Source organism: Oncorhynchus mykiss, chromosome 10, assembly GCF_057628025.1.
Source record: "Oncorhynchus mykiss isolate SJ-2025 chromosome 10, ASM5762802v1, whole genome shotgun sequence".
Taxonomy (NCBI): domain Eukaryota; kingdom Metazoa; phylum Chordata; class Actinopteri; order Salmoniformes; family Salmonidae; genus Oncorhynchus; species Oncorhynchus mykiss.
Genome location: NC_143031.1, coordinates 77,621,864 through 77,634,465, shown reverse-complemented (window position 1 = coordinate 77,634,465; position 12,602 = coordinate 77,621,864). Strand labels below are relative to the sequence as shown.

At 42.7% G+C, this 12,602-nt stretch overlaps 1 protein-coding gene across 2 annotated transcripts in view; it reads right to left on the bottom strand.

The window, feature by feature from the left end:
- The window catches only part of LOC110515566 (neuronal acetylcholine receptor subunit alpha-3), a 37,846-nt gene extending 26,140 nt beyond the window's left edge, over window positions 1-11,706 (bottom strand). Inside the window, exon 1 of one of the 2 annotated variants that reach the window (XM_090188032.1) lies at window positions 10,821-11,706. In XM_090188032.1, the coding sequence (XP_090044158.1) occupies window positions 10,821-10,878 (58 nt within the window). In that variant the 5' untranslated portion in view covers window positions 10,879-11,706. The remainder of the gene's footprint in view (window positions 1-10,820) is intronic. The other variant, XM_090188031.1, reaches the window with a different exon arrangement.
- Between the last annotated feature and the right edge of the window lie 896 nt (window positions 11,707-12,602).

Here is a 12,602-nt window from a genome sequence, read left to right as displayed (position 1 = left end):
TGACTTCATCCTACCACACTAGCTGTATACTGCCTTCATCCTACCACACTAGCTGTATACTGCCTTCATCCTACCACACTAGCTGTATACTGCCTTCATCCTACCACACTAGCTGTATACTGCCTTCATCCTACCACACTAGCTGTATACTGCCTTCATCCTACCACACTAGCTGTATACTGCCTTCATCCTACAACACTAGCTGTATACTGCCTTCATCCTACCACACTAGCTGTATACTGCCTTCATCCTACCACACTAGCTGTATACTGCCTTCATCCTACCACACTAGCTGTATACTGCCTTCATCCTACCACACTAGCTGTATACTGCCTTCATCCTACCACACTAGCTGTATACTGCCTTCATCCTACAACACTAGCTGTATACTGCCTTCATCCTACCACACTAGCTGTATACTGCCTTCATCCTACCACACTAGCTGTATACTGCCTTCATCCTACCACACTAGCTGTATACTGCCTTCATCCTACCACACTAGCTGTATACTGCCTTCATCCTACCACACTAGCTGTATACTGCCTTCATCCTACCACACTAGCTGTATACTGCCTTCATCCTACCACACTAGCTGTATACTGCCTTCATCCTACCACACTAGCTGTATACTGCCTTCATCCTACCACACTAGCTGTATACTGCCTTCATCCTACCACACTAGCTGTATACTGCCTTCATCCTACCACACTAGCTGTATACTGCCTTCATCCTACCACACTAGCTGTATACTGCCTTCATCCTACCACACTAGCTGTATATGTCACTTAGGAGACACACAGACTTAAACGTTCCATGTCCTCGTTAGTTAATTACTGTGAGGGTTCTGCTCTGTACGACTCACAGAACGGTGACTAAACCACTGCTTTGATCAAAATAGTCTCTCTCTGGCTGCAGTTTGAACACACACACACAGACACGAACATGAACACACACACACACACACACACACACACACCCAGACACGAACACAAACACACAAACATGAACACACACACACACACACACACACACACACACACACACACACACACCCAGACACGAACACAAACACACAAACATGAACACACACACACACACACACACACCTTTGATGTGGTCAGATAGATTTCATAAAAGAGGTAATTATGTCAGAACATTTCCAGCAGCTTCCATCTCTGTTTCAGCTATTTGATCCCTTTCCAACTCCCTACCCGTCCGTCACTGACTAGTCCTCTCTTTCTCTCCACTTCCCCCTCTCTTATTCTCTCTCTTCCTCCACAGATCAGTGCTGGGCAATAATTGTGGCTCGAGGGCCACATCGGATTTCAAAATTCAGCGGTGGGCCGGACAGGTTTTTTCCTGAACGATTTGCTCATCAGAAAAAAGGGGCAAATACATGAAAAAGTTTAGATTTATTATAATTTCTACATACTTTCACATTTTGGATGTTCAAGGGCGGCCTGGAGTGTTTTGTAAGCCAAAATCCAAAACATTTCAACTAAAACACTCCGACCTCCGCAGGCCAGATTGAACGGGCTGGATGTTGCCCTGCAATAGAGGAAAGAGCCTTGTTAAAATGTCATCCTGCAGATTACGTCTTTAAAGCACAGACTTCATACTCTTCAGATATGGGTTGTGTCTAACTTCATCCTACCACACGAGCTGTATACTGCCTTCATCCTACCACACGAGCTGTATACTGCCTTCATCCTACCACACGAGCTGTATACTGCCTTCATCCTACCACACGAGGTGTATACTGCCTTCATCCTACCACACGAGCTGTATACTGCCTTCATCCTACCACACTAGCTGTATACTGCCTTCATCCTACCACACGAGCTGTATACTGCCTTCATCCTACCACACGAGCTGTATACTGCCTTCATCCTACCACACGAGGTGTATACTGCCTTCATCCTACCACACGAGCTGAATACTGCCTTCATCCTACCACACTAGCTGTATACTGCCTTCATCCTACCACACTAGCTGTATACTGCCTTCATCCTACCACACTAGCTGCATACTGCCTTCATCCTACCACACTAGCTTTATACTGCCTTCGTCCTACCACACTAGCTTTATACTGCCTTCATCCTACCACACTAGCTGTATACTGCCTTCATCCGACCACACGAGCTGTATACTGCCTTCATCCTACCACACTAGCTGTATACTGCCTTCATCCTACCACACCAGCTGTATACTGCCTTCATCCTACCACACTAGCTGTATACTGCCTTCATCCTACCACACTAGCTATATACTGCCTTCATTCTACCACACTAGCTGTATACTGCCTTCATCCTACCACACTAGCTGTATACTGCCTTCATCCTACCACACTAGCTGTTTACTGCCTTCGTCCTACCACACTAGCTGTATACTGCCTTCATCCTACCACACTAGCTGTATACTGTATGTCACTATGGATTTACACAGTGGATTCACACAGTGACTGTCTGAGGGTTGGTATGGATTCACACAGTGATTGTCTGAGGGTTGAAATGGATTCACACAGTGACTGTCTGAGGGTTGATATGGATTCACACAGTGACTGTCAGAGGGTTGATATGGATTAACACAGTGACTGTCTGAGTGTTGATATAGATTAACACAGTGACTGTCTGAGGGTTGATATAGATTAACACAGTGACTGTCTGAGGGTTTGAAATGTTTTGGCAAAGTTTACAGGTAACTTTTGAGATATTTTGTTGTCATGTTGCACAAGTTGGAACCGGTGTTTTTCTGGATCAAACGCGCCAAATAAATTGACTTTTTGGACATATATCGACGGAATTAATCAAACAAAAGGATAATTTGTGATGTTTATGAGACACATTAGAGTGCCAACAGAAGAAGCTCGTCAAAGGTAAGGCATTAATTATATTTTTATTTCTGCGTTTTGTGTCGCGCCTGCAGGGTTGAAATATGGTTTCTCTCTTTGTTTACGGAGGTGCTATCCTCAGATAATAGCATTGTTTGCTTTCGCCGAAAAGCCTTTTTGAAATCTATGTCAGATTGGCTGGATTCAAAACACGTGTAGCTTTAATTTGCTATCTTGCATATTTGATTTAATCAAAGTTAGATTTTTATAGTAATGTATTTGAATTTGGCGCTCTGCATTTCCCCTGAGAGGTTTTAAGAAGTGCATGGTGATGAGTCTCTCTCACCATCTGCCTGAGCTAATACAGAGATGTGTGTGTGTGTGTGTGTGTGTGTGTGTGTGGCTAATACAGAGATTGAGTTATGGATGAGGTCTCAGTCATGTATTAGTCATGACCATCCCATTATCATGTAGCGTTTAGAGGAGGAGGGAGAGAGGAGAGGGAGAGAGGGGGAGAGAGAGAGGAAGAGGGAGGGGGTGAGAAAGAGGAAGAGAGAGGGGGAGAGAGTGGTAGAGAGAGAGGTTAGGAGCTTCAATGTGAGACGTGGCAGGGTGTGTGTCCAGTAATGGGAAGAGACAGTAGAGGTGTTGATGCCAGTGGGACTGCTCTCTTCCAGCATGGCTACACATGCCTAACCTCTCCAGGCACACTGTGTGTGTGTGTGTGTGTGTGTGTGTGTGTGTGTGTGTGTGTGTGTGTGTGTGTGTGTGTGTGTGTGTATAGAATAGACTGAATAAAGTGTTGTTTGGAATGACATTATGATACTGTCAGGATTTATATCACCACACCTTGAAATAAATGGTGATTTATATCACCACACCATGAAATAAATGGTGATTTATATCACCACACCTTGAAATAAATGGTGATTTATATCACCACACATTGAAATAAATGGTGATTTATATCACCACACCTTGAAATAAATGGTGATTTATATCACCACACCTTGAAATAAATGGTGATTTATATCACCACACCATGAAATAAATGGTGATTTATATCACCACACCTTGAAATAAATGGTGATTTACATGACCACACCTTGAAATAAATGGTGATTTATATCACCACACCTTGAAATAAATGGTGATTTATATCACCACACCTTGAAATAAATGGTGATTTACATCACCACACCTTGAAATAAATGGTGATTTATATCACCACACCTTGAAATAAATGGTGATTTACATCACCACACCTTGAAATAAATGGTGATTTACATCACCACACCTTGAAATAAATGGTGATTTATATCACCACACCTTGAAATAAATGGTGATTTATATCACGACACCTTGAAATAAATGGTGATTTACATCACCACACCTTGAAATAAATGGTGATTTACATCACCACACCTTGAAATAAATGGTGATTTATATCACCACACCTTGAAATAAATGGTGATTTATATCACCACACCTTGAAATAAATGGTGATTTATATCACCACACCTTGAAATAAATGGTGATTTATATCACCACACCTTGAAATAAATGGTGATTTATATCACCACACCTTGAAATAAATGGTGATTTATATCACCACACCTTGAAATAAATGGTGATTTATATCACCACACCTTGAAATAAATGATGATTTATATCACCACACCTTGAAATAAATGGTGATTTATATCACCACACCTTGAAATAAATGGTGATTTATATCACCACACCTTGAAATAAATGGTGATTTATATCACCACACCTTGAAATAAATGGTGATTTATATCACCACACCTTGAAATAAATGGTGATTTACATCACCACATTCAATGGGTCCTAGACAGGCAGAGTCTGCGTCCAAAATGGCTCCCTATGTAGTGCACTACTTTTGACCAGGGTCTATAGGGTAGTGCACTACTTTTGACCAGGGTCTATAGGGTAGTGCACTACTTTTGACCAGGGTCTATAGGGTAGTGCACTACTTTTGACCAGGGTCTATAGGGTAGTGCACTACTTTTGACCAGGGTCTATAGGGTAGTGCACTACTTTTGACCAGGGCGTATAGAGTAGTGCACTACATAGGGAATAGGGTGCCATGTGGGATAGACTCATTTCAGAACCAATGAAAGAGCCAATCCCAGAGCCACACATGGACCTTTAACCTCCAATATAATGTAATTTAAATGAGATGGTGAAGAGAGACAGAGTGACATTCACAGACGACACGCAGGCGTCTACCCTGAGGAGTCTGTTATACCTCAACTCTCTTCCCATCAGGCTTTGATTAGGAAAGTGGCTAATAACTCCACAGGATAAACACAAAGACATCAGCTGTCTCCAACCACCTTTATGACCTCATCAACATGGGACATGGAGCCTTGACACACACACACACACACACAACCATCCCTCTATAGCCCTGCATGTTATAGTGACCCTATCCCTCATCAACAGAAGGGGACATACATGATACATGCAGCAGCTCAGTTCAGGGACCTGATCATCTATCATTCATTCAGATGCAAAGAGAAAGGAGTAAGTAAGTAAACCATGTGACAGACAAACTAACGTAACCACACACACACACACACACACACACACACACACTACAAGGTCTTGTAATAGAGCAGCCACAGTACTGGAGTTATGATACATGTTTACTGGAAGTGATGTAAAGAGAGAGAGAGAGAGAGAGAGAGAGAGAGAGAGAGAGAGAGAGAGAGAGAGAGAGAGAGAGAGAGAGAGAGAGAGAGACCAAAAGAGGGTGCGGGAGAGGGAGAGAGAGAGAGAGAGAGAGAGAGAGAGAGAGAGAGAGAGAGAGAGAGAGAGAGAGAGAGAGGAGAGAGAGAGAGAGAGAGAGAGAGAGAGAGAGAGAGAGAGAGAGAGAGAGAGAGAGAGAGAGAAAGAGAGAGAGAGAGAGAGAGAGAGAAGAGAGAGAGAGAGAGAGAGAGAGAGAGAGAAAGAGAGAGAGAGAGAGAGAGAGACCAAAAGAGGGTGCGGGAGAGAGAGAGAGAGAGAGAGAGAGAGAGAGAGAGAGAGAGAGGGAGAGAGAGAGAGAGAGAGAGAGAGAGACCAAAAGAGGGTGCGGGAGAGAGATATTTAGTTATAAGTTAGTTATAGTTTCATTTTCCATAATTTGATTTTATATTTATTGCATTTCTACTATTGACTGTTACCATTTTATTGTTTTTATTTTTGTATTTAATTTTGTATTATTATTTACTACCATTTTATATTATTATTTGCTATCATTTATAATTTTGTTACAATGTATATTGTATACATTGTTGCTTTGGCAATATTGACACAATGTTTTTCATGCCAATAAAGCAGCTTGAATTTGAATTTGAATTTGAATTTGAGAGAGAGAGAATAAAAGAGGGTGCGAGAGAGAGAGAGACCAAAAGAGATTGTGAGAGAGAGAGAGAGAGAGACCAAAAGAGATTGTGAGAGAGAGAGAGAGCGAGAGAGAGAGAGAGAGAGAGACCAAAAGAGATTGTGAGAGAGAGAGAGAGAGAGAGAATAAAAATAAAAGAGGGTGCGAGAGAGAGAGAGAGACAGAGAATAAAAGAGGGTGCGAGAGAGAGAGACCAAAAGAGGGTGCGAGAGAGAGAGAGAGAGAGAGAGAAAGAACGAGAACAAGAACGAGAGAGAGAGAGAGAGAGAGACAGAGAATAAAAAACTTTTGTGATTGTAATGTTTACTGATTGTTTATTTCCCTTTTGTTTCTTGTATATTCCAATGTAAACACTGCATGACCAAAAGTACGTGGACACCTGCTTGTTAAACATCTCATTTCAAAATCATGGGCATTAATATGGATTTGGTCCCCCGTTTGCTGCTGTAACAGCCTCAAGTCTTCTGGGAAGGCTTTTCATTAGATATTGGAATATTGCTGCGGGGATTTGCTTCCATTCAGCCACAAGAGCATTAGTGAGGTTGGGCACTAATGTTGGGTGATTAGGCCTGGCTCGCAGTCGGCGTTCCAATTCATCCCAAAGTTGTTTGATGGGGTTGAGGTCAGGGCTCTGTGCAAGCCAGTCAAGTTCTTCCACACCGATCTCAACAAAGCATTTCTATATGAACCTCTCTCGGTACACAGGGGCATTGTCATGCTGAAAAGGAAAAAGGCTTTCCCCAAACTGTTGCCAAAAAGTTGGAATCACAGAATCGCATAGAATGTCTCATTGACGGGGCTGCAGTGGAGCAGGTTGAGAGCTTCAAGTTCCTTGGCATCCACATCACCAACAAACTAACATGGTCCAAGCACACGAGACAGTCATGAAGAGGTCACAACAAAACCTATTCCAACCTCAGGAGACTGAAAAGATTTGGCATGGGTCCTCAGATCTTCAAAAGGTTGCACAGCTGCACCATTGAGAGCATCCTGACAGGTTGCATCACTGCCTGGTATGGCAACTGCTTGGCCTCTGACCGCAAGGCACTACAGAGGGTAATGCGAACGGCCCAGTACATCACTAGGGCCAAGCTTCCTGCCATCCAGGACCTCTATACCAGTCGGTGTCAGAGGAAGGCCCTAAAAATGGTCAAAGACTCCAGCCACCCTAGTCACAGACTGTTCTCTCTGCTACTGCACGGTAAGCGGTACCAGAGTACCAAGTCTAGGTCCAAGAGGCTTCTAAACAGCTTCTACCCCATAGCCATAATACTCCTAACAGCTAATCAAATGGCTACCCAGACTGTTAGCACCCCCCATACGCTGCTGCTACTCTCTGTTATTATCTATGCATAGCCACTTTAATAACCCTACCTGCATGCACATAATTACCTCAATTACCTCGACACCGGTGCCCCCGCACCTTGACACATTCACTCTGTACAGGTACCCCCTGTATATAGCCCCGCTATTGTTATTTACTGCTGCTCTTTCATTATTTGTTCATTAAACTGCACTGTTGGTTAAAGGCCTTGTAAGTCAGCATTTCACTGTATGGTCTGCGCCTGTTTTATTCAGTGTATGTGACTAATACAATTTGATTTGATTTGATCTGAATGTAATTGTATGCTGTAGGGTTAAGATGTCCCTTCACTGGAAGTAAGTGGACTAGCCTGAACCATGAAAAACAGCCTCATAACATTATTCCTCCTCCGCCAAACTTTACAGTTGGCACTATGCATTGGGGAAGGTAGCATTCTCCTAGCTTCCGCCAAACCCAAACTCAGCCATCAAACTGCCAGATGGTGAAGCGTGATTCGTCGCTCAAGAGAACGCGTTTCCACTCCTCCAGAGTCCAAAGGCGGCAAGATTTACACCACTCCAGACAACGCTTGGCATTGCACATGGTGATATTAGGCTTTTGTGTGGCTGCTCGCCCATGGAAACCCATTTCATGAAGCTCCCAATTAACAGTTATTGTGCTGATGTTGCTTCCAGAGGCAGTTTGGGTACCATTTATGGAGATCGCATGGCTGTGTGCTGGATTTTATACACCTGTCAGCAACAGGTGTGGCTGAAATAGCTGAATCCACTCATTTGAAGGGGCTTCCATTTATAGGGGCTTCCATTTGATGGGGCTTCCAGCATATATAGTGTGCTTCCTAGCCAATAAAGCCCTTTTAATTGATTTGAATTGAGAGAGATAGAGAGAGAACAGGAGGAGTGTGCATTAAAGTTTGTGTGTGTGCGTGTGTGTGTTTGTGTGTGTTTGGAAGCATGCGTGTGGGTGTGTGTCTGTTTATGTGCATACATGAATGTGTAAGTTTGTTAGTCCATGTTTGAGCAAGACACAGACAGAGAGAGCAGGTGAAGACAGAGAGACAAAAATAATAGCTAAAAGCCTGTCAAAACCTAACGCCTCCAATCCATCAGACACAGTGGTACACACACACACACACACACACACACACACACACACACACACACACACACACTTCTCCTTTTATCAAGCATGTATTTATCCATGTTTACCTTTGTGTGGTTAAAGACATGATGAGGACATGGTGGGTTGCCAGCTATTCTCCTGATGAGACTTGGTTCCTTCATAGACCTTGTCTAGTTCAATGGGTACGTCTCTATTGTCAAGAAAATAGCCATTTTCTTAAAAGTGTAGAGTACCTCCACTTTTAAGAAAATGGATGCATCTCAATAATATCAGGTGGATTCCTTCCTCACCTTGTGTAGTTAAATTGGTGCATCTTAATGGCTGAAAAAGAGGTCTACTTTACTGTCCTCATTTAAGAAAATGGGTGCATCTTGATAGTCTAAAGAGGCATCCTTCCTCTCTTTGTCTTAGGCGATGGGTGCATCTCCATACTGGGGTCTAACGTTGATTCCTTCCTCTCTTTGTCTTAGGCGATGGGTGCATCTCCATACTTAGGTCTAACGTTGATTCCTTCCTCTCTGTGTCTTAGGCGATGGGTGCATCTCCATACTGAGGTCTAACGTTGATTCCTTCCTCGCCAATTGTAAGAAAATGGGTGCATCATTATAGTCTAATGTGGATTCCTTCATTTCCTTATCTCCTTTCCTTCTTCTGCACTAAAACAATAGGTGGTGAAAACCTGTTGCTTCCTGTCAACGGGGAATGAGAGGACAGTAAGGAAGACATGTTGAAGTCCAAGACGATTAATATCAATTTAAAAACAAAGGATGTGGAAGTCTGGGTTTCTCCCCTTAAAATCAATGAATAGATAATCACTTAGAAACATCCACCAAACCCAGGCCAAAGTGAGCATGACCTGTTGGGAAAATATTTTACATATAAAAAAATGCATACGGTCAATGTAAAATCTGTGCAGTCAATTTAAAATCTGTGCGGTCAATGTGAAATCTGTGCAGTCAATGTAAAATCTGTGCAGTCAATGTAAAATCTGTGCAGTCAATGTAAAATCTGTGCAGTCAATGTAAAATCTGTGCAGTCAATGTAAAATCTGTGCAGTCAATGTAAAATCTGTGCAGTCAATGTAAAATCTGTGCAGTCAATGTAAAATCTGTGCAGTCAATATAAAATCTGTGCAGTCAATGTGAAATCTGTGCAGTCAATGTAAAATCTGTGCAGTCAATGTAAAATATGTGCAGTCAATATAAAATATGTGCGTGGGACAATAGAGAGAGATGAGAGAGCGAGCGGGGGAGATAGAGATAGATAGTTAGAGAGAGAATGATATGGAGAGTGAGAGATATATGGACGGAGAGAGTAAATTACATTAGAAATGTTTACTAGCCCTGCAGTTCCATAATCAGATTCTGTTTTTGTTTACTCTCTCTCGCTCTCTCGCTCTCTGTCTCTCTCTATTTGTTAACAATAACATGAAGAGCATCACAAATTTCGGTTATAAATTATTTCGACTCAAAACACATTTTGCATACAGGCCTACATCAAACTCCTCCGCTTATACGAGCCTGGATAGGCTATGATGACGGTGTTTCCTGATATTCTATCATGTTGGTGTACTTCGCACGACAACGCTTCCTTTTCCCATGGATGTTGTCCAGAAGAACAACGTTCAACATGTTAAATGATGGGCCTATAGGCGTTATGATGATGTGTATTCTAACTTTCTGGACGTACCTTGTAAACAGAGAAGCTATATATATGATGTCAATCTGTTTGGGCTAATAGAATGTGTCCGCAAAAGTGAATCCTAAATATTGCACGTCACTTTCTCTATTCCTCTTCAATGTGTCCATAGACACACCCAGTATCACTCAGTTGACTAAATAAGTATACATTCGTCAAAACATGCAATGTTCACACAGTTTCACACATTTTTGTAAGACAGGACAATCATTTATTACGAAATTCGCCTTTATATACTGCCACTATGACAGTTCACCGTTTCCAAGTGAAGTACACCCCACTCTGCGACGCAAACACAACAGCATCTTACGCCTCATTTTCTCTTCAAAAACAAGAAAAGTTTGAAATGCATATTGCTTATTATAAAAACGAACCAAAATACAACCAACAGTTGAATTCCACAACATGGTCGTTTAGTTATTAAAGTAGCTTACCTTGCATTATCAACACAAAGACGAGGAGCAGCAAAGTCCCTCGCGCAGCTTGATTCATCTCTCGTCCGGTAGTCTACTGGGGAACTGTCCCTACCCTGTGAAACAACGGCGATTTAGTCCGTTAACAGGAAACAGCAGGCTACAAACAGCACGAAATGTATGGCTCTCTCCGGTGAGCGTATTGCGCTGTGAGACTGCCAGTACGCAGCTTGGCTCACGAGAGAGACACGGAACTCCGCTTCGTTCCACCCCTTTAGACGCTACCTCACGCGCACCACTCCAAACTCAACACAGGAAGATAGATAAGTGCACAAACACATCAAAGAAGTCGGTGTAATAGACGAGTTTAATACGCTGAAGAAGACATTTTAACATTTTAACTGGATCGCAGTTTCCGACTGAAGTCCTTAAACGGAGGAAACGATTTTAGCACCACGGACAGCGCATCATAAACCGTTTGTAGCCTAGCCTCAAACTGCTGAAATCTATCTGTTCAATTCGCGCAGCTGGCGTTGGATAAGAACCTGATAGACTATGTTGCAAACGGTTGGCAGGGTGACATATTCATTTTATATCGAGGAAGTTGATAATAACACATCTGGTGAGGATTTAACCTAAATTGCGTATAGCCTATGCGTAGGCTTCGACATGACAATGATATCGCTCAAATTGTCGCGTTGAAAGTTTACCTCTCAGTTCAAATATAGTATTCAATCAATTTGTTGACTAGGCAGTTGAGTTAACTTATCTGAACTCCCATGGTTTGGAAAGAAAAGTTATTGCCTCTCTCCAAAACAACGTTCCGCCCTGGTGAAGATTGAGATTGCTTTTAGGTGTAAACGTCACGCCACCACGGGCTCCCCCATTGAGACGCTGATTCATTTTCGCCTCCATTTGTAACGCTTGGCTTGACGTCATCAAACGGAGTCCTTAGGAACATGGTACCTAGTCTAGCGCGAGGCGGACGAGTCAACACAAACCTTTCATCAAAGGGGCAGCGTGACCAGGACCACGGGAGAGGTTTCGTTTAGTCGGTCGTAGCGTATAGGCTGTACGGTGTAATTCACAGATTAAACAAACATGTCACTATAAGTGAGTGAGTGAGTGAGTGTGTGTGTGAGTGAGTGAGTGAGTGAGTGAGTGAGAGTGAGAGTGAGAGTGGGAGTGAGAGAGAGAGTGAGAGTGGGAGAGAGAGAGAGAAAGAGAGAGAGAGAGAGAGAGTGGGAGAGAGAGAGAAAGAGAGAGTGAGAGTGAGAGTGTGAGAGAGAGAGAGAGAGTGTGTGTGTGTGTGTGTGAGTGTGCGCATATTTAATCACACAGCTCTAATATGAGACAGTAAGCTTAACTCAATAGTTTAATGAGACAATGAATTATGGAGCAAACAACATCTGTGCCGCCATGTGAGCCCCCCTGGGTGGGTGTGTGAGAGAGCATGAAAGAGGGAGAGAGAGAGAGAACAGAGATGTATGGATAAACCACTTTACCAATCTGTTGGCTCTATAAAACAGCAAAAACATCTACATGGTCAATTAAAAAAGAGAAAGAAAGAGAGAGATAATTCACAAAATGGAACAAACACCGAATTGAGACTGCATGCAGAATTCGGTAAAAGAATTAGGCTGATAACCGCAAAGTAATCAAAATCCAGAAAAGAGCCATTCAATTCAACAACCACCTAAAAGGAAGTGATTCCCAAACCTTCCATAACAAAGCCATCACCTACAGAGAGATGAACCTGGAGAAGAGTCCCCTGAGCAAGCTGGTCCTGGGGCTCCGTTCACA